The 22,202-nt window shown below is 46.5% G+C and overlaps 1 protein-coding gene across 5 annotated transcripts in view; it reads left to right on the forward strand.

The window, feature by feature from the left end:
• The window catches only part of LOC141052466 (protein shortage in chiasmata 1 ortholog-like), a 356,749-nt gene that overhangs the window by 211,449 nt on the left and 123,098 nt on the right, over nt 1-22,202 (forward strand). For all 5 annotated transcript variants that reach the window (XM_073549702.1, XM_073549705.1, XM_073549703.1 and 2 more), the window contains one exon: nt 9,613-9,724. In XM_073549702.1, the coding sequence (XP_073405803.1) occupies nt 9,613-9,724 (112 nt within the window). The remainder of the gene's footprint in view (nt 1-9,612; nt 9,725-22,202) is intronic.

The following is a 22,202-nucleotide window of genomic DNA, read 5'->3' on the forward strand; positions in this document are numbered from 1 at the left end:
AGGCTGCAAGTTCTTCAGCTCTTGCAGCAACCTCTGGTATGTAGAACGGCTCTTGTCTGTCAGCAAGGTGTACACTACAGGAACAACAAGGCCGCTGTGGACTACATGGATTGTGTAAAGTTGCTTAAACAAGGCTGGTGTAGTGAAAAACATGCCATCAGCAAACCACTCTTTACTTTGTGCCAGTAGATGGAGATTGTCTCTTGTTCCAAATATCAACATACGGCTGTGTCCATTTCCTAATTTAAAATGAAAGTATTAGTAGAGGAAATAACAGAAAAAGTGTAACAAGCAGCAGAGTTTTGGGATAAATTCACAAAAAAAAATCCTAATCAGAAGCCTCTGTTCATATCTCACATTAAATACTCACATTTTGCTCCAGATTTTCTGATTTCATAATAAAAAAACTGAAGCAAAATCTAGTGTGAAGGGGCCAACCAATAGTTTTTTACAACATATATTGTCCCAGTGGAAAATTATATATTTTTGTTTAACATTAAAATTACTTCCAAACTTGAAATAGGTCACATTTTTAGGGTACCTTTAGACCCTTCAACTAGACGGCCGTTCAGCACGGCCGATCGCCACTATGCTGAACGGGCCGTCTAGTTGACAGCCGCATCCAGACGCGGCGTGCGGCTGGACGTCTGAATGAACGACTGGGCGGTCCGCCCGCCTGAATGGGGCATTCCATTCAGGCGGATGGGCACGCTAGCCGTCGGGTGGGCAGCGCGGACGTTCGTGACGTCCGCGCTGCCTATGCTGTCTCATTGAGAGGATTGTGCAGGACGCAAAAAACGCCAGTAAAATCACCAGTGTGCTTTTGGCCTAAGGCATAACTGAATGGTCCATTAGGCTGGGGTCATATGCAGCATTAATGTGTAAATCCCATCCACATGCTGATGAAAAAATTTTGTTTACAAAAAAAAAACATGCAGTGCAGCATGTCAATGTATGCTGCCATTATACAAACAAAATTCCAGCCATTCAGACAAGGGGCTGAAATCCTGCACTAAAACCTGCACCTAAATCCATAGAGTTAAGTGAAGATTTTGATACAGAATTAGGGTACCACAATAGTGGCCACAATTGCAGGCACAAATAGATTCCTGTGGGATCTCCAATTGCTACCGCAATTACAGCCGCTGCGGAGATGCCGCTCCACAATCCCCTTCCGTCAGTGGGCACGAGGCCTCAGGCTTTATCCAGACAAGCTGGATTTACAGGCGTATTCCGTGCTCTGTTTCCTGCCTGAAACCCGCCCTTTCATGTCTATGGTGCAGGTTACGGGCAGATTCCGGCCGGGGCCGGAAAATGCCGGCCCCGGATCCCGGGGATCCGGGGCCGGGGCCGATCCCGGAAGGAATGGGAATGGGCAAGAGGGAAACCTCCCGAAAAATGCCTGCAAACCACGCCAAATACGCTCGGTTTAGGCCATAGCAGGGCATGGCCACGCCCATAGCAGAGCTTGGCCACGTCCCCTATTTGCAGAAACGTTTTGCCAAAGCGCTTGCAAAGTGCTTAAAAAGTGCTTGGAAGCAGCAGGCAAAACACATCTGCAAATCATGGCGTATCTCACCTGAGCTCCGGAGTTCAGCCCGACCTGTCCACGGATCTGCAGGACTGAACTACGAGAGCCGAGGAATCAGCCGGCGATGGCAGTTCAGTCCGTGCATGCCGCAGACAGGCGAGGCTGAACTCCGGGGCAGCATCCAGGACAGGTATGGCCAGTACAATGCTGCATATTTGGAATTAGTGTTGGCCGGTCCGATCACTGAAGATCGTAATTTATTACGATTTTCAGGCTGATCGTTATTTTAAATTACGATCCGATTTGTAGCCAGATCATGATGATGATCTGAATTAGAAATCGGAATCCTCCGTAATCTGAAAACACTGTCCGGGCATACACTCCCGAACAGTGTGCGCATATATATATATATATACACACACACACACACACACACTATACAGGTGTACAGCGTGTGTGCATATTTAGCTTTAGTAAATGGCTCCAGGCTGCGCTGTTAAAAAATAAACAAACCCAGTTACTCACCTCTTTCTCCAGTGTCCAGTACTGGCTCCGGCTCCTAGCCCAGCAGTGCAGGGAATCCCGAAATCCAGGCGGCGCATCGCCGCCTCTGTGCCTGCCGTACTATAACTACAGTGCAGAGTGATCCCAGGACCGCTCACTAGACGGTCCTGGGATAGCACCACATCACGTCACAGAACAGCCCGGCACATGTGCAGAGGTGGTGATGCACAACCCAGAATGCATAGCATTGGGATTTCGGAATTCCCTGCACCGCCGGAGACAGCGCTGGACACCGGAGAGAGAGTTGAATAACTGGGTTTGTTTATTTTTTAACAGCGCAGCTTGGGGCCATTATATATATGCAAGAAAGCTGGAAGAAGAGTGGCTCAACTGAGATTGTTGCTGAGGACTCAGTGTGCTGCTAGAGCAGGGGTTGGCTTCCGCCCGTACTTAACATGCATCCATGAAGAAAGACCTCCGCGCTCCTGAAGTCCTATACAAATCCTTTATTGCATTTCAAAGTTCCAAAAGTGCCAGACCACCATCACCCACCCACATATATGCATATATATACACACACACACTGTTCGGGCGTACAATGTGCATATATATATATACAGTGGGGAAAAAAAGTATTTAGTCAGTCAGCAATAGTGCAAGTTCCACCACTTAAAAAGATGAGAGGCGTCTGTAATTTACATCATAGGTAGACCTCAACTATGGGAGACAAACTGAGAAAAAAAAATCCAGAAAATCACATTGTCTGTTTTTTTTTTCATTTTATTTGCATATTCTGGTGGAAAATAAGTATTTGGTCAGAAACAAGCAATCAAGATTTCTGGCTCACACAGACCTGTAACTTCTTCTTTAAGAGTCTCCTCTTTCCTCCACTCATTACCTGTAGTAATGGCACCTGTTTAAACTTGTTATCACTATAAAAAGACACCTGTGCACACCCTCAAACAGGCTGACTCCAAACTCCACTATGGTGAAGACCAAAGAGCTGTCAAAGGACACCAGAAACAAAATTGTAGCCCTGCACCAGGCTGGGAAGACTGAATCTGCAATAGCCAACCAGCTTGGAGTGAAGAAATCAACTGTGGGAGCAATAATTAGAAAATGGAAGACATACAAGACCACTGATAATCTCCCTCGATCTGGTGCTCCACGCAAAATCCCACCCCGTGGGGTCAGAATGATCACAAGAACGGTGAGCAAAAATCCCAGAACCACGCGGGGGGACCTAGTGAATGAACTGCAGAGAGCTGGGACCAATGTAACAAGGCCTACCATAAGTAACACACTAAGCCACCATGGACTCAGATCCTGCAGTGCCAGACGTGTCCCACTGCTTAAGCCTGTACATGTCCGAGCCCGTCTGAAGTTTGCTAGAGAGCATTTGGATGATCCAGAGGAGTTTTGGGAGAATGTCCTATGGTCTGATGAAACCAAACTGGAACTGTTTGGTAGAAACACAACTTGTCGTGTTTGGAGGAAAAAGAATACTGAGTTGCATCCATCAAACACCATACCTACTGTAAAGCATGGTGGTGGAAACATCATGCTTTGGGGCTGTTTCTCTGCAAAGGGGCCAGGACGACTGATCCGGGTACATGAAAGAATGAATGGGGCCATGTATCGTGAGATTTTGAGTGCAAACCTCCTTCCATCAGCAAGGGCATTGAAGATGAAACGTGGCTGGGTCTTTCAACATGACAATGATCCAAAGCACACCGCCAGGGCAACGAAGGAGTGGCTTCGTAAGAAGCATTTCAAGGTCCTGGAGTGGCCTAGCCAGTCTCCAGATCTCAACCCTATAGAAAACCTTTGGAGGGAGTTGAAAGTCCGTGTTGCCAAGCGAAAAGCCAAAAACATCACTGCTCTAGAGGAGATCTGCATGGAGGAATGGGCCAACATACCAACAACAGTGTGTGGCAACCTTGTGAAGACTTACAGAAAACGTTTGACCTCTGTCATTGCCAACAAAGGATATATCACAAAGTATTGAGATGAAATTTTGTTTCTGACCAAATACTTATTTTCCACCATAATATGCAAATAAAATGAAAAAAAAAACAGACAATGTGATTTTCTGGATTTTTTTTTCTCAGTTTGTCTCCCATAGTTGAGGTCTACCTATGATGTAAATTACAGACGCCTCTCATCTTTTTGGAACTTGCACTATTGCTGACTGACTAAATACTTTTTTTCCCCACTGTATATCTATCTACATCTAGCTCTGGAGATTGGATCTGAATTAATTCCAATCTTTCGGTATGATCAGCCCGATCTGATCCTATCTTTCCAGTGATCGGCCAACACTAGTTGGAATCAGTAGGCCTCACTACATTATATTACCCTCAAAGTTTCCCTTGAAGGCAAAAATCACATAGTATTTTATATCAGCATCTTATAGTGTAGCATTTTTCACATTTGTGCAAAATAAACTTTGCAATAATTATGCATAATGGAATTGTTTTAATACAATGTTAAATGGTTAAGTAGCTTACTAGAGTCATGCAGAAGGAACTGCTGCTGGACACCATCAATACTGATCTCCTGGAACTCGAGGGGGATAACAAGTTGATCAAGGGTTTGAGGTAACCTTGGGATATTGCCAAGTTGCCTTGCTAATCGTATTGTCCTCTTCAGTGATGCTTTCCTTGGGAGAAGTGTTGCAACATTAGAATGGGCTCCTGAAACGACGTCTGTGAGAATCTGTTGTGGTGTCTCCTGTGTTGTCCTTGCCCTGGTCACAGCCTCATTAACAAGTCGGATTGCTTCAGGTCTTGCAGCTTGTGCTGCGTGATTGTGAAGATTGACTACTTTCACAACTTCGCCAGATTCTTCATTGGTCCAAACACGTCCCTTGCAAGTCGACCGTTTTTCACATACCCAGATGGAATGGACATCATCAGCGGTTCATTTGGAAAATAAGTAAATGTGATTCTCATGGACCAACTTGCTCCTTCCACGTTTGGACAGAACTGAATTCATAGTTGTAGAAAGTGAATTGCTGTGGAAGCTGACTGATTTTTTGTGGCAGTACACTTCTCTCTTTGTGGAGATTTCAGACACTGCTATATTCTGATATACAGATGGAATAAAAGCTAGTCTAATGTAACTTGCAGGACATGTGACCATGCTACTTGTTACATCTGCAACAAAACTTGCAACAAAGCAGGTCAGTGCTTGGTCAGGTAAAAGTTCAAAATTGTTTAGATTTTAGGCCTCTTGCACACTGTAATTTTAGAGTGGTTTCACACTTGTGTTTGTGGCCGCCAGAGGTCGATCCGCTCTGGATCTGACATCCAGCTGACCCCAGGGCAATGCTGGCTGAATGCTGGCATTCCGCTTGCATTGCCCATAGAAGTGAACGGCTGGGTTCCGCGATCTGCAGACGCCCGTTCGCTTTCGTAATGCCGCATTCCGCTATCAGTGTCAGAACAAAAAGAAGAGCATTTTCTTCTTTTCGTTCCGCTGCAGGTTAGCGGAATGCGGCATTACAGAAGCGAACGGGCGGCCTGTAGTGCATATGTAGCGGAAGTGTGAAAGCACCCTTATGCTGCCACTGTTTTAGAACTCCAAAGCACGTGCTTTACTGGCATTTTTCAGAGCGCTTTTGTGAGCGCTCTCGGTAATGACCCATAAGATACAGGCTATTGATGAACGCTAAGTGCTCAAAAATAGCTCCTGTAATAAAATAAAAAGAGCTGGCCGAAACAACACCTCGCTTTTCTAGCCATTGACTTATCTACTATATAATTGTCTAAGGGTCACTTTCGTCTTTCTGTCTGTAACGTTTTATTCGTATATTCATTGGTCGCGGCGTCTGTCTGTCATGTAAATCCAAGTCGCTGATTGGTCTTGGCAAAACGCCCACGACCAATCAGCGACGGTCACAGTCTGCCATAAAAATGGCCGCTGCTTCACTGCCCTGTACTCACCGCTGACCGCTCACACAGGGTTAATGCCAGCGTTAACGGATCGCGGTGTACCGCACTCATTAACGCTGCTATTAACCCTGTGTGACCAACTTTTCGCTATTGATGGCGCCTATGCCCCATCAATAGTGAAAAGATGTAATGTTAAAAATAATAATGATAAAAAAAAAAGTTATTCTCACCCCCTCCAACGTCGCGCTGTCCTCCGCGCCTCTCTCCAATGCACACCGTCCAGGACCTGCGATGATGTCACGGTCATGTGACCGCGACATCATCGCAGGTCCTACGCTCAGACCGGAAGCCACCGCCAGCACTGCAGAGAGGCGCGAGGACTTCAGGGCCCGTGGCTGAGGTGAGTATATCTTTATTATTTTTTTTTAAACACGAATATAGTGCCCACATTCCTAGACTACGTGGACAGTGCAATATACTACGTGACCAGTGCAATATACTACGTTGGCTGGCCAATATACTATGTGCGCTGTGTAATTTACTATGTGCGCTGTGCAATTTACTACGTGGACTGTGCAATTTACTATGTGCGCTGTCCAAAATACTATGTCGGCTGTCCTATATACTACGTGGCCTGTACAATGTACTACGTGGACTGTCCAATATACTACATAACCTGAGCAACATACCACGTGGCTGTGCCTTCTAGAATACCCGATACATTAGAATCGGGCCACCATGTAGTATATTCAAAATTGGCAATCTTCTTAGCGATTTTCCAGTGCTTAGCACTTGGGAAAGTGGCTACTGTGAAAGCGGTCTTAGGGCTAAAACACAAGGCCAAAATTCCCTGCCTAATTTGGGGCCGAAACATCTGGGGGCAAAAAGCAGGGGGCGAAACATCCGGGGGCGAACTGCTGTGGGCGAACTGCTGGGGACAAAACATCTGGGGGCGAACTGCTGGGGGCAAAACATCTGGGGGCGAACTGCTGGGGATGAAACATCCGGGGGCGAACTGCTGGGGGCGAAACATCCGGGGGCGAACTGCTGGGGGCGAAACATCCGGGGGTGAAATATCCGGGGGCGAACTGCTGGGGGTGAAATATCCGGGGGCGAACTGCTGGGGGCGAACTGCTGGGGGCGAAACATCCGGGGCGAACTGCTGGGGGCGAACTGCTGGGGGCGAAACATCCGGGGGCGAACTGCTGGGGGCGAAACATCCGGGGGCGAACTGCTGGGGGCGAACTGCTGGGGGCGAAACATCCGGGGGCGAACTGCTGGGGGCGAAACATCCGGGGCAAACTGCTGGGGGCGAAACATCCGGGGGCGAAACATCCGGGGGCGAACTGCTGGGGGCGAAACATCCGGGGGCGAACTGCTGGGGGCGAAACATCCGGGGGCGAACTGCTGGGGGAGAAACATCCGGGAGCGAAACATCCGGGGGCGAACGGCTGGGGGCGAAACATCCGGGGGCGAAACATCCGGGGGCGAACTGCTGGGGGCGAAACATCCGGGGGCGAAACATCCGGGGGCGAACTGCTGGGGGCGAAATGTGCGGGGGCGAAATGTGCGGGGGCGAAATGTGCGGGGGCGAAATGTGCGGGGGCGAAACAACCTGGGGGCGAAATGCTGGGGGTGAAATGTTCGGGGGCGAAGTGTACCTGGGGGTGAACTGCTGGGGGCGAACTGCTGGGGGCGAAACTTCCAACTCCCAAACATAACATATTGTTTGCAAAAATGATAGAGAAGCTAGAAAGCACACTTTTGTGACATACATAGAACACACATGTATAGGTCTGCCGTCCTGGGTCTGCAGCTGCTCCCACAATGAAACGTATCTTCTGGCCGCTCTGTAGCTCTCATGCTGTTGTACGCCTCCAGTCCCAGCGGATCACAGACAGAACATGCCAGGAGGAAAGCACTGCTGCTTTTAGTCTGAATCTACCATGTGCACAATCCAATAAGAGCAAATAAAACTATTGCATTAACAGATGGTTCAAACTTTTGAATGTGCTCGAAACAAATCTGGAGCATGAATCTTGCACAGTGTATCAGTTGAGGCTTTTTTCCTCTGCAGTTGTAAACTGAGTCACCTCTTCTTTAAAGGCTGCTGTCTTTTCACTATTGAAACTTCCAGTATGGAAACTATACTCGTCACCCCGAGTGCAGTATTGCTTTCTGTGGATCAGTTTCAGTATGAATCCAAATTACAATGGTAAAATAAAGTGATCTGAGAAACTTCGAATAAGGCATGGTCGGTCATTGATGCTAGACTATCCTGGTCTAAGATTTAAAACAAATCCGAATTGACGGGATTTCCTCAATTCAGGAGTATACGAAGGTGTAATCAAGCAAGAAAGCATTAATCAAAAGAGAATAATGTGGACATAATAATATTTAATATTGAGCTTGATCTCGAGCCATGGCAACTTGATGGATGAACGCTCTGAAGGAAGATCGATCTTGTGCAAGTCTAAATATGCCCACCAGGGTTTTTGCCGACGTTATCTTGATTGCATCAAGCCATCATTTTGCTGATCTTCCTCTTCACCTTGTTCCTGACCATGATCTCCTTCTCCAGTGATTGCTCTCTTCGTATGTTGTCAACAGAGTAGGCAAGTCGTAGCATAAACAACTCGTTAATTGAATGGGTCAGCGGACGTTGTCAAGAACGATACTCAATGCAAAGCAACTCCTCAGTCCCCAGATCATTAAACCTGTAAAGTATCTCTGGTAATACGTAGAAAGGATGTTTAGATTCTATCAGTACCTACTGTATACAAAATTTGCAGCAACTGAGAAAAGCTATCCTGGCCATCTTTGACAATATTCCTGCAGAACGATTTAACACATAGTGTAATTGCTATGATTCTAAAGGCTAAGGGAAGTCCAATTCAATATAATATAGCTATCCCTAAAAACTGCCCATTCAGAGTGCGTTCCCACCTATATGAAAAATGTGATGTAAGTTTTGTATAAGATTGTGTGATTGGAAGAATACTTTCTGTATCCATATTTGTTGACTAGCTGATGTGTCTGCTTAATTTTCATAGTTTTTTTTGGCAGGGTTATTCCCTGTTTTACCGTTCTTCTCTTTAGAATAAAGTAGTTTACATACAGTTAGTGATGAAAGTGTGTAATCACGGTATAAATATTGTAATCATTATTTCTTAAAGGGAGTCTGTCACCAGGTTTCTCCTACATAATCTGAGAGCAGGATAATATTGAGAAAAAGACCCGGATTTCAGTGATTTTTCACTTATTGGTCTACTTGTTGCAGTTTTTAAAAAATCACATGAGTTTATCACTAGAGAACCTGCTGCCATATAGTCCAGCCAAGTCCACACCAATGATTGGCAGATTTGTGACGATACACAGTGTACACAGAAAGTTGCCAATCAGTGTTGTGGGCGAGGTTATACAGAGCACAGCATTCAGAGAACTGCTAGATCTGAAGATAAAACAATGATTTTATCAAAATGAAAACAAGCAGCCCAGTAAGTGATACATCAGTGGAATCAGGGAATTTCTACCCCTACATCAAGCTGCTCTGAGATGGAGTAACAAAAACCTTTGGTCAGATTCCCTTTAACCAATGTAGAAGCTACAACTACTGTTTTATTATGCTGCCAGTGTAAAAAAAATAATGTATACGTTTGTATAACATTTTCTATGCTACAGACATAATATGATGTTTATTGAGAGGAGCAATAATACATCTCTGAATTTATTTGGAAAGAAAAGTCGTTGTGCCTTAATAACGGTTGATCTGTCCACTGTCATTATTATACAGGTATGAATACCATTTTCGAAAAAAATACATGTCTATGTAAAGTTCATTTCTACTCATGAAAACCAGTTTGATGACATCCCATTTTATTATAACTAACAGTTTAAAAGTAGGTGTTCTGTGCTAGATTGTCACAGATTTTTATGGGTCTGCATCGCCTACTTTATCCTATAAGGAGTACATCATTAAATAGTAACTACACTTTTTTCACATCAATAATACAAGTGAAGAGAAGAAACTTTGTAATATATCTTTTCTGAGAAATCTGCTTCTTTTTCCACTTATCAATCATTTTTTTTCCTACTGCACTGATCATTCAATTTTAAAAACTGCTCAAATCTGTCAGATCTGCAGTCCCTAATAACGCCTATGTAGAGAAATAGGGGGAAGCTGGAGGGAGAAAAAGACAGAGCACATAAAACTAAAAATATAGCATACAAATAAAATAATATCCAGAAATAGCATTATTCTTCAAGTACACACACTTGACAGCAGGGCCGGACTGGGCATTTGGCAATTCTGGCAAATGCCAGAAGGGCCTGTCTGGTCATGGGCTTGCCTGCTATGTTGTTAACAGAATCAGTGTTCTAAGACACTCAAATTGTTAACAGCTGTGACAGATATCATTAGAAATATTGCTTTCCTCCATCCAGGGTAAAATTAGTAATATATCCCATCTGGTGCTTGGGGACGGGGACTGCGTGGGCCTGTGTGATTTCAAATGCCAGGGCTGAATTTCAGCCCCAGTCTGTACATGCGTGACAGCTTATTCTAAAAGTCACCTGAAAGTTTAGTTACAGTTTAAATATGTTGTCAGAGTCCCCTGTTTTAGTATTATTCTCCATCAAGTTAATGGCTTTAGCAGGGGTCTCCAACCTGTAGCTCGAGAGTCACATGTGGATCTTGGGCCCATGATGTGTGGCTCACGGCTCTCTGCCAGTTTGGTGCATTAGTACCAGGTGAAGCCAACAGCTATTAACAGTAGATCTCAAGATAGTCACTTGTGTGCAGCCCAGCAAAGAAGAGCAGATCTGAATTGGGGTAAGATAGGAAACCCTGGAGCTCGGCATACTGCTTGGTGTGATTTCAGTGGAAAAACTCTGGCTGTCATTATACTGATAATAAGGGGCTTTGGGTTTCACTACTGAGATGTGGGCAGGAGCGGAATGTGACTTGTGATTAGTGATGAGTGAATTTGTTTGGAAAATGACCGCCAAACATAAATTAGGCATGAATATGGCACATTCAGATTCGTGATCGGAAACCCAAGCAAAATTTTATAAAATCGGTAAAAATCAGTAACATTCGGGAAAAAAAGTGCGGGAAAATATTTGTGTTGCCACAAAAATATTTTCGGCACTTTAGCAACAATAGTGATGGTGTCTCATGAGTGTTTGGCACGTGTTTGAAGAGGGGAGGAGGTTTGCAGAGCTCAGAGGTGCAGCGTTCTTGTAAGCAGTCATTTATTTATTTTTCCTAACTTTATGTGTGCACATTGCAGCTAGCCAATCAGGGCGCAGGAAACACGCACAATGTCCTGACACAACGGCTTGTGTCATTGGCTGCTCAAATCACATGTCCCTCTCCATATAAATAGCGGGCATCTTGTTTTAGCACCATTTTGACACTAACAGCTCAGAGAGGCTGCTCCTGATGCTGACACTTATAACAGCAAGATTTTAGCTAGTTAGTTAGGCGGTTGTATATCGGTCAGATCATGTAGCGAGCTACTGTCCAGTGTGGCTGTAAAATTTACCTTCCAGCATTTTTTTTTCTTTTTTAGATGGACATTACTGAGGTCCACAAAGAAAACCAGCCGGGAACGTGTTGTGCACTGCTTCTATTGTGCTCCGTGCACGAGTATAGCATTTTAATTAATATTTTTTCACTAGCTTAATGTGAAACAGCCTGCTGTATCCCACCTTGTCATTTAGTGCTGTGGTGATATGAAACTTGGCAGACATAGAATTTTTCAGGAAATAGGTGATGTCTCTGTCTTGGTGCTGTAGCGCTGACACATCTTTCCTACATAAGTAATGGTGACTGGGAGACTTCAACAGCTCCACCTCCCCAACTGCATCCCAGCTTCTATCTCTAGCCAATTCTCATGTCCTCTCACAACTTTCAAACTCTGAGACACACAAAGACTGTAACACCCCTGATCTGGACTTTGTCCGGTTCAGTTCAATCTCCTACCTAAATGACTCCCATCTTACCCTTTGTCCCCCCTGAAACTAGGAGCATAACCACAACTTAGACATGTTTAGGTGCTCCCTAAAAACACGTGTTTAGGGTGACCTATCACGTTCCCAAATCAAAGCCCTTTTTACATATATACAGTTGTGGCCAAAATTATTGACACCCCTGCAATTCTGTCAGATAATACTCAGTTTTTTCCTGAAAATGATTGCAAACACATATTCTTTGGTATTATCTTCATTTAATTTGTCTTAAATGAAAAAACACAAAAGAGAATGAAGCAAGAAGCAAAACATTGATCATTTCACACAAAACTCCAAAAATTGGCCAGACAAAAGTACCATTCTTCTTTGGCAAACTGCTCCAGGTCCCTGATATTTGAAGGGTGCCTTCTCCAAACTGCCATTTTTAGATCTCTCCACAGGTGTTCTATAGATTCAAGGAAGGAATTTTTATGGATTAAACCTGGTACATATCATCCCCTGAGGAAGAAGTTTTTAACTTTGAAACGCGTAGGGAAATAAATGTATTAACTACACAACTTGTGAGGAGTGATGGTCTGGTAGCGCACGTTTAATCCATAAAAATTCCTTCCTTGAATCTGAAGATTTATGGCCACGGCGTGGTCTTTTGTATGTGCAGCAAGCTGACCTTGTTCCTTTATGCCTGTTACTCTCCTGCAGAGGGTGAGTATAAACCATTGACTTATATCTGTGTTTTCTCGGGTAAGACCCTATTGCGCTCTTTTTCTTTCAGTTTCTACTACACAGGTGTTCTATGGGATTCAGGTCTGGACTCATTGATGGCCACCTTAGAAGTCTCCAGTGCTTTCTCTCAAACCATTTTCTAGTGCTTTTTGAAGTGTGTTTTGGGTCATTGTTCTGCTGGAAGACCCATGACCTCTGAGGGAGACCCTGCTTTCTCACACTGGGCCCTACATTATGCTGCAAAATTTGTTGGTAGTCTTCAGACTTCATAATGCCATGCACACGGTCAAGCAGTCCAGTGCCAGAGGCAGCAAAGCAACCCCAAAACATCAGGGAACCTCCGCCATGTTTGACTGAAGGGGCCGTGTTCTTTTCTTTGAATGCCTCTTTTTTTTTCCTGTAAACTCTATGTTGATGCCTTTGCCCAAAAAGCTCTACTTTTGTCTCATCTGACCAGAGAACATTCTTCCAAAACGTTTTAGGCTTTTTCAGGTAAGTTTTGGCAAACTCCAGCCTGGCTTTTTTATGTCTCGGGGTAAGAAGTGGGGTCTTCCTGGGTCTCCTACCATACAGTCCTTTTTCATTCAGACGCTGACGGATAGTATGGGTTGACACTGTTGTACCCTCGGACTGCAGGGCAGCTTGAACTTGTTTGGATGTTAGTCGAGGTTCTTTATCCAACATCCGCACAATCTTGCGTTGAAATCTCTTGTCAATTTTTCTTTTCCGTCCACATCTAGGGAGGTTAGCCACAGTGCCATGGTCTTTAAATTTCTTGATGACGCTGCGCACGGTAGACACAGGAACAGTCAGGTCTTTGGAGATGGACTTGTAGCCTTGAGATTGCTCATGCTTCCTCACAATTTGGTTTCTCAAGTCCTCAGACAGTTCTTTGGTCTTCTTTCTTTTCTCCATGCTCAATGTGGTACACACAAGGACACAGGACAGAGGTTGAGTCAACTTTAATCCATGTCAACTGGCTGCAAGTGTGATTTAGTTATTGCCAATACCTGTTAGGTGCCACAGGTAAGTTACAGGTGCTGTTAATTACACAAATTAGAGAAGCATCACATGATTTTTCGAACAATGCCAATACTTTTGTCCACCCTCTTTTTTATGTTTGGTGTGGAATTATATCCCATTTGGCTTTAGGACAATTCTTTTTGTGTTTTTTCATTTAAGACAAATTAAATGAAGATAATAATACCAAAGAATTTGTGTTTGCAATCATTTTCAGGAAGAAACTGAGTATTATCTGACAGAATTGCAGGGGTGTCAATACTTTTGGCCACAACTGTAGCTTATTCTCTACTTCTCTGAACATAATTCACCATCAAACTTAACTGTACTCAAAAGGCTCTTGTAGCCTTTATCTACTCCCCATTTCCTCAAAATGGTTGTACCATCATTGTAAATAAGCACCTGTAATTGGTGTCACCCCCACCTCATTGTAGATTGTAAGCTCTGAAGAGCAGCTCTGAAGAGCAGGGTAATCATTAGTTTTGCTTTAATTGTTTGATTATCTTAAACTTGATAACTTTTGACTGTTTTATATGAACTGCTGACTCGTAAAGATATGCGTAATGTGTTTGTGATATATAAGTAAACTTTATTATTATTAGTAGATTAAAGATGATGAAGTTCAAACTGTTCACCATGCCATGTGTAGAAGTGAAAAATCTTTTATATGAGCACAACTGCAGAAACGAGGGTTTGCTGCTGTGCCGACACAGAGTGGAGTAGGGTGAACATGACAAGCTGCTGGACTGTGAGAGAGGTGCAGGCAGGGATGTTACGGTGGATTGAGAAAGATGGGGTGTGCTTGGTATGTAAGATCAGTCAAAAACAGTAGGCATGTCCAATTTCGCATCATCTGACAAGCTCTCAATCACCCCAACTGTAGGGGGTAAACAAGTGGAGTGTGACGCTAGTCACTTCTCACGGCTAAACTGTGAGTCAGAGTGGTCAGGGAGTCCAAGGTCAGAAGCCAGGAGGGTATGACATAAACAGAAGGAAGAGACAAAAGCGTAGTCAGGTAACATTCCAAGCTCAGAGTACCGGGAGGATAATGGATCAGAGCTGAAGGGGTTCAGCAGGCGGATGGTCAGAACGAAGTCCAAGGTCAGGCAAAAGATCAAGCATATAGAACTCAAGGCACAGGAAAGCACAAAGCACAAACCTCACAAGATGAATGTATGTCTGGCAGTGGAATGGGAGAAGCTGCTCAGTTAAGTAGGCATGGCCATTACCCGGGATAGTGAACACCTGAGACAGACAATGCCTCCCAGTCACAGCTTGGCTAGTCGAGCTGTCAATAAACACACTGACAGCTCAGCATGCCCCTGTACATGGACGTTCTTTGGCCGGAGACCTGTGTGTCAACACTTGCCACGGTGAGGGAGGAGGAAGAATCAGAAGATGCGGTTGATTTGTTGGTTGGCGAGACCAGCTAGTCTGCATTTTAGCACAATGACATTCCCAGATTAACGCATGTTGATCGCGCATGTGCCAGGTCATGCATGAAGTACTGAAATGATTTCATTTTTTCACTCTACTAGGTTGTTTTTAAAAAAAAGTTGACAGATAACATGATTTTTTAGATTTTTGCAGATCTGAAAAAATGACCCAAGCTAGGCAACTGCAGAACCGTGAACGCTGCTGTCCACTGCCAGAGTTGGGCCTCAGGATGCATTGGTTGTCGTGGTTGCATAACTCTATCTACGTAACCTCGTCTTTTTCCTCCTCCTCTGTTGAGCTACTCAGCTGCATGCCTCTGCGTTTACACCGAGTGTGATCTACTACCTCATCATCCTCCTTTCTGTTCTCCCACTCCTCGCCTTGAGAGTCAACCTCCTCCTCTTCCTGCCTTGACAGCACAGTACAGTCCAGGGGCGCCTCAAATATCTGAGTCTCGTCATAAATGGATCACCTTCACCTAACAGGGTTAACGTCTGTTGACGAGGGTTTGGTTTATGCTCCGACAAAACTTCTTCCGGCCATAGATCTAAGCCAGAGAAAATTTGGCCATCGGTGCAAATGATTTCCTCCTCTTGACTCTGTGACTCTTTAGAGTACACTTCCTATGCCCATGGCGTACAATGTCTGAAGAGATCTGCAGTCAGTTGGGCTCTTGGACAGTTGTGATGTGAGGGAAAAAGAGGGTAATTGGAGTGCCACCACTGAGGACTGTACTGTGTGTGATGTTAAGGTGGAATAAGAGGAGCAGAGGCCACTTGATGCAGCACTTGCCATCTACTGGAGCACATGTTCTTTCTGGCCCTCATCTACAAAGCATACCGTTGTATGGCTGCCAAAGAAAGGGAGCGGAGTTGCCCATCTGTTGGGGACCTCAGGCTTTGAGGGTTATTCCTTTGTCTGACTTTTGTTTTCAGGAAAATTGAATAGCTTCAGGTTGTCTTTTTTCCTTCTCATCCTATTATTTAATTCAAAAGCAAGTGCCATAAGAGGTACCATATATACTCGAGTATAAGCTGAGATTGTCAGCCCATTTTTTAAGGCTGAAAGTGCCCCTCTCGGCTTATGCTCGAGTCATATACCAGGGGGATGGTGGGGGTGGGGGAGCGTGGGTGTCAGATCATACTCACCCCCTCCTGGCACAGTCTCTGCAGCCCCTGCTTCTCCCATGGTCTCCGGCGCCAGTGTTCAGTGGTCACGTCGTAGTGCTCATTAAAGTCATGAATATGCGCATATTCATGACTTTAATGAGCACTACGACGTGACCACTGAACACTGGAAGAGCTGTGGCACCGGAGACCACGGGAGAAGCAGGGACTGCAGAGACACGCCAGGAGGGGGTGAGCATGACGGGGAGGATGGGGGGAGTCATGCTATATTCACCTGTCCCCGTTCCACCGCTGCGTGCCGCTCTGTCCTCCATGTCCTCTGGTGTTCAGGTCAGAGGGTGCAATGATGTAGATAGTGCGTGCCCTCTGCCTGAACAGTCACTGATAGAGGATCCGGAAAACAGAGCGGCGCGCGGCTGTGGAATGGGGACAGGTGAACATCGAAGGTGCCAGGGCCCTGAGCCAGTGGTGACACCGGAACCTGGCCCCCATAGCGCGCTGGTGTCCCCACCTGCTCAGGACACTGGTACCTGGCCCCCAGCGAGAGAGGTGAGTATGTCATTTTTTTTTTATTCACAGCAGCAACATATGGGGCCTATTCTATGGAGCATCTTATGGGACCATAACCATTATGGAGCAGCATATGGGGCATATGCTATAGAGTATCTTATGGGGCCATAACCTTTATGAAGCAGCATGTGGGGCCTATTCTATGGAGCATCTTATGGGGCCATTATTAACTTTTGTGCAGCATTATATGGGGTGTATTTTGTATGTAGCATCATGAACTTTATGGAGCACTATATGGGGCGTATTTTGTATGGAGCATCTTATGGGGCCATCATAAACTGTATGGAGCATTATATGGGACTCCTGATTCAATATGGATATTCAAAAATATTTAACCTACTGATGTCTCAATTAATTTTACTTTTATTGGTATCTATTTTTATTTTTGAAATTTACCAGTAGCTGCTGCATTTTCCACCCTAGGCTTATACTCGAGTCAATAAGTTTTCCTGTTTTTTGTGGCAAAATTAGGGGGCCTCGGCTTATACTTGGGTCGACTTATACTCGAGTATATATGGTATTTGACAGATGCCATCATAGATATGCATAGACGTTAATGGGAAATTGTCTATGTTATATATAAGTTTGTCAAAAGTTCTTGCATGCAAGATTTCTTGTATTTCTTTTTTTTACATTTAATCTTTAATTTTATCATTATTTCCTATAAAAGTAAAAAAAAAAGCTGAAATTGTATGAAATAGAAAAAATGTATTTGCTTAATAAAATAAAAAATGCAGGAATTTATGCATAGCACACAGAGAAAGAAAGGCAATGAACCCTCCAGGCCTTCTCTCATTTGTTTCTAGAAGTTCAATGGTTCTTTGTTCACTTTGCTGAGGTTTATATGAATGTAGAAAAATGTGCCATGATTTCAAAATATCCATTTAAAGCAATGAAAAATAGAGGTGGAAGTTGTTTAGATTTGCCTGTAGTAAATTACATTACATTAGAAGGAAATTGACTGAGAACTAGGAATTAAATGCAAAGTACTTTAAGAACAATTAGCCACAAAACAATAAAAAGAGAAATGTTGTACAAGATAAATATACTAAAGAAAGTACTATCTAGACCAGGGGTCTCAAACTCAGCAGAGTAAATGGGCTGCACATAAAAAAAAATTAAGCTGGCGGGCCACGTTGCTTTCAAACTTAATACAGTCACAATTGATAGCGGTATCTAAGGGGATAAACGGCCACGATCGGTGCTAATACCGATCGTGGCCGTTAAAATAGGTTGTCAGCTGCGATGTACAGCTTACCTCAGTGGATGATAGTGTCGGCTCTGCATGTGAGCCAGCGCTCTGCATGTGAGCCAGCGCTATCATCTCGCTGTACACGCACAGCCACAGTCACCTGCAAAATCCAGCAATGGGGGGAAAGTCACGCCTCCGCTCTCTGCGCGCTGGCGTGATGTCATTACACAGCGCCAGAGGGATGTCATTACGCAGGGCCACAGCCACTACGGAGCGGCGCACTCCTCTCTTCTAGCGTGAGCAGTGGCGTAACTACAAAGTTATGGGCCCTGGTGTGGACTTTCAAATGGGGCCCACCCCATGGCAAAATACACTCACATCTCCGCTCAGCACACCTCGTACACACGCAATTCTGCACACCTCTTACACGCGCGGCTCCGATCCATACACTTCATACACACATGGTTCTGCTCCCTACACCTCGGTCCTTGTACACACACGGCTCCGCTCCGCACACCTCATACACACACGGCTCCACTCCGTACACCTCTGTCTTCGTACACACGGCTCCGTTCCGTACACCTCGTTCACACGCGGCTCCGCTCCATACACCTCGTACACGCGCGGCTCCGCTCCATACACCTTGCACACGCAGCTCCGGTACATCCACCCTGTAAACCCCTCCTGACCCCACACAGAAACTTACCCAGCACCATGACAACCAGTACAGCCAAAGACAGCAGCGTTCTGCATACACTGAGGCCCCTGATCATGTGACCCCCTGACTCCTCCCCCTCCTGTGACCTCATCACAGGTCCTGTGCACACAGAACACACAGCCATCACGCGCTCCTGGATGGCTGCGTGCCTTCCCCCTTCTACCTGCCTCAGGGGGTGAGACTTGTGGTGCACCGTGGGCCACAGACGACTGCCTCAGGGGCCCCATGCGGCCCGCGTGTTTGAGACCTCTGATCTAGACCCATTAAGTTAAAATACAAAGATGTTAAGCACCATACAGGATATTGTCTTGAAGGCAGGACCGGTTTTAGACAAAGTGTGGCCCTGGGCAAAAACAATAGTGAGTTCCCAACTGGTGAGGTATGACACAACCACACAGGAATATTAATCATGTACTAACAAGAGTAGATTTTAAGCCAATAAATGAGCTCCAATTAACTATATTCAAGTTGATCATCATCATTTATTGGACTGTTGACATAGGCCGACATACAATCACTTGTATGATTATTCTTTTCCTATAAACACTATCATATTATACCTATTTACCCAGGCCATGTGCAACCGATAACAGTGATTTTCATATCGGCATAAATGATAGATAGATAGATAGATAGATAGATACTGTACCTCCTCCCTGGCTACCTAGTGAAATCTATATATCATCCATCAACTGTCAGAGGATAAAAACAAGCTGTCTTATTATGTGAGTAGAGATGTCTGTGTCTGAAGAAAGTAGAGTCTCTACAGGAAAAAGGAAAATTAAGTTAATTGGAGAAGTGCTCACCTCTTCCACAGTGTAGGAGGGGAGGCCTCCGCCGAGTACCCGGGCCGGAACCAAGGGGACCGTCTTCTAGGTTCCTGGGGTATCTGTTTCCAGGGAGCAGAGCTGGGGGATGGACCGCTGAGACTGACAGGGCAGTTGGGGGAGGAGTCCAGAGAAGAGGGGCGGAGAGGGCCAGACTGGGTGAGTCAGCAGGACGAGGGAGAAGGAGGTGGAGACTGGGAGAGGGCCAGAGAGGGAGAGCCATGAGCAGCTACCAGAGAGGAGGACAGCGACAGGAGGGAGACTCTCGGTGGACCGCAGGGAGATGGCGCCGAGCTTACTGACAAAAGAAGACTGCTGCCTCACTCCAGCTCTCGGCTGCGGCCTACTCGCAGCCGTCCGCAGCAGACACCGCCTCACTCCAGCTCGCGGCTGCGGCCGCCTCGCTGCTGCCCGCAGCCACCGACACTTCACTCCCAACCATGGCGGTGACTCCTCCCTTGCCACCCGCAGCTGCCACCGCCCCGCTCCAGTCTGCGGTAGAGACTGGGCCTGTGCCCGCTGCGGATCCTCCAGTGCAGCCTCAGACTGCGCCTGTGGCCTATCAACCGCCACTTATCACCGCCGCTGCCAGTCCCTGTCAGGAAGTTGCGACCTCCACTCTTCCACTCCTAGGCGATATCCCGCTGCCTCCATTGGGGGGACATCCCGCCAAAGATCTCTCTGCGGGCCTGTTGTGCCCCTGCTCCTCCTGGGTGTTGGAACGCCCGAAGACTACGCCAGATCTTCAGTGGCTGGGCCCAGTGGCTGCGACGCAGACACACCGTGGAACAGAACACCGAGGGACGTCAGGACGGATAAGTGATACATAGTGACTAAGAACCCGTAGTCGGCCATTCCGCGGCCCTATAGTGACCGGTCTTTGCCGGATTAGTCGTGTTCTCCCAATCCTTGCTTATGTGTATTGGCTCCCTGCGAGGACAACTACTGTCATCCTGTTGGTTGCGTAACAATAGCCCTAACAGCATTTATCTATAAAAGTTAGCGTTTAAAGTCAGATCTGTCTCGCATCTCGTCACTGCATCCTGCGTACCTGCTATTACCACATTTGGCGTAGTCAGCAGGATGCAGTCTCCGAGCGCGGACAGTGGCACTCCAGGCCAGAGCGGGGCCATAGACACAGCAAGCAACCAGGAACCCCGGTCCAGCATTTCTCTGGGGGCTATGCTAAACAACCTGCCCAGGTTCTTAGGCTCCAACACCATGCTGTGGAGCTGGGCAGAGCGAATGCGAGGCCTCTTCCGAATGCATCCGATGACCCCTGACCTGGAAGCCGAGGTAGCTCTCATGGCATTAGAAGGGGAGGCCCGGGATTCAGTAATGTTGAGGCTCCTGGGACACTGCAACACCTTTGCTGGGGTCTTGCGGATACTGGAAGAGACCCATGGAGATCCGACAGATGTGGGAGAGTTGAGGACCCGGTTGTTCATTCGAATGCAGGGAGAGGGGGAGACTATCACCCAGTATATGAATGTCCTCCAAGAGTTATACACGGCCATCGAGCAGAAGGACGGCGTAGAGGTAGGACCCATCGACATTACCCTACGCGACTTGTTAGTGACTGGACTCCGAGACCCGTTGATAAAGCAGGCACTACGGGAGCAGGTCCGAGTGAACCCACATTTAGCTTTCTCTGAGGTGGGGTGTCAGGCGCGTGTGCAGGAGCAGGGAATGACGGTCCCCGTGGGGAAGGTCCGGAGTGTGGAGGTCGCTGTGACAGCTGTCAGAGAGCCCCAATGGATAGAAGAGATGAAACAAGAGCTGAAAAACATCAGGGGCGAGTTGGCTGAAGTGAATAGAAGAACCGAGGTCACATCTGGGCAGCCTAGTTTCAATCCCAAGCCCTGGGGCCCTCACAGCCCCAGTGCTATGAGTGTGGGGAGCTGGGCCACTTTGCACCAGAGTGTCCGCGGCGTGGGAGGCGCCCACCCCGGCCACCATTAAACTAGAGGGCTCCGGGCTGGGGGGACGCCGCTCGGAGCCAGAAGCCACGACATGGGATGGTGGAAGTCCCAAAGATCTGGTCGCAAAGTGTCCAGTGGTATGGGCAGAAGTTGAGAGCCATGCCGTACGGTGCCTAGTGGACACGGAGTCGCAAGTAACGACCATGCCTGCAACTTACTTTCGGCAGCATTTCCCTGAGGCAGTGAGACCCCAGTGGGGACCTATGATAAAACTGGTAGCCACCAATCAATTACCGGTCCCTATCGCTGGGGTGGTTTGGGTGCAGATGACGCTGTGTGGCAAATGCCTTAGACGCCAGGGAGTGTTCCTGACTCATGGAGAAACCAATGACAAACATCCAGTTATCCTGGGCATGAACATCCTGCGGGAGTTTGGCAATTTACTCCTCAATGACCCCACGCAAGAGACTCTGAACCAGTGGGGTTCCCGCACGCACCAAGGGCAGGTCTTCCAGCAGTTGGTGCGGGAGGCGCGAGTTCTCCAGGACTGCCAGGAGGGCGAGGCACTGGGCAAAGTCATTGCACCAGCGGCTCCCCCGATTATACTGCCCCCCGGGCAGACAGTGGTGGCCCTGCCCATCCGGGCCCTGGTGCCTTTGGAGGGCGTGGAGATGCAGGTGGAGCCATGCTACTTGGAACGCCTGCCTCCTGGCATACTGATGGCCTGCTCCCTGGCCACTGTGCGGAGAGGGACCGTCCTGG

The sequence above is a fragment of the Dendrobates tinctorius genome, unplaced genomic scaffold, assembly GCF_039654945.1.
Source record: "Dendrobates tinctorius isolate UK_male_01 unplaced genomic scaffold, ASM3965494v1 ptg000160l, whole genome shotgun sequence".
NCBI lineage: Eukaryota > Metazoa > Chordata > Amphibia > Anura > Dendrobatidae > Dendrobates > Dendrobates tinctorius.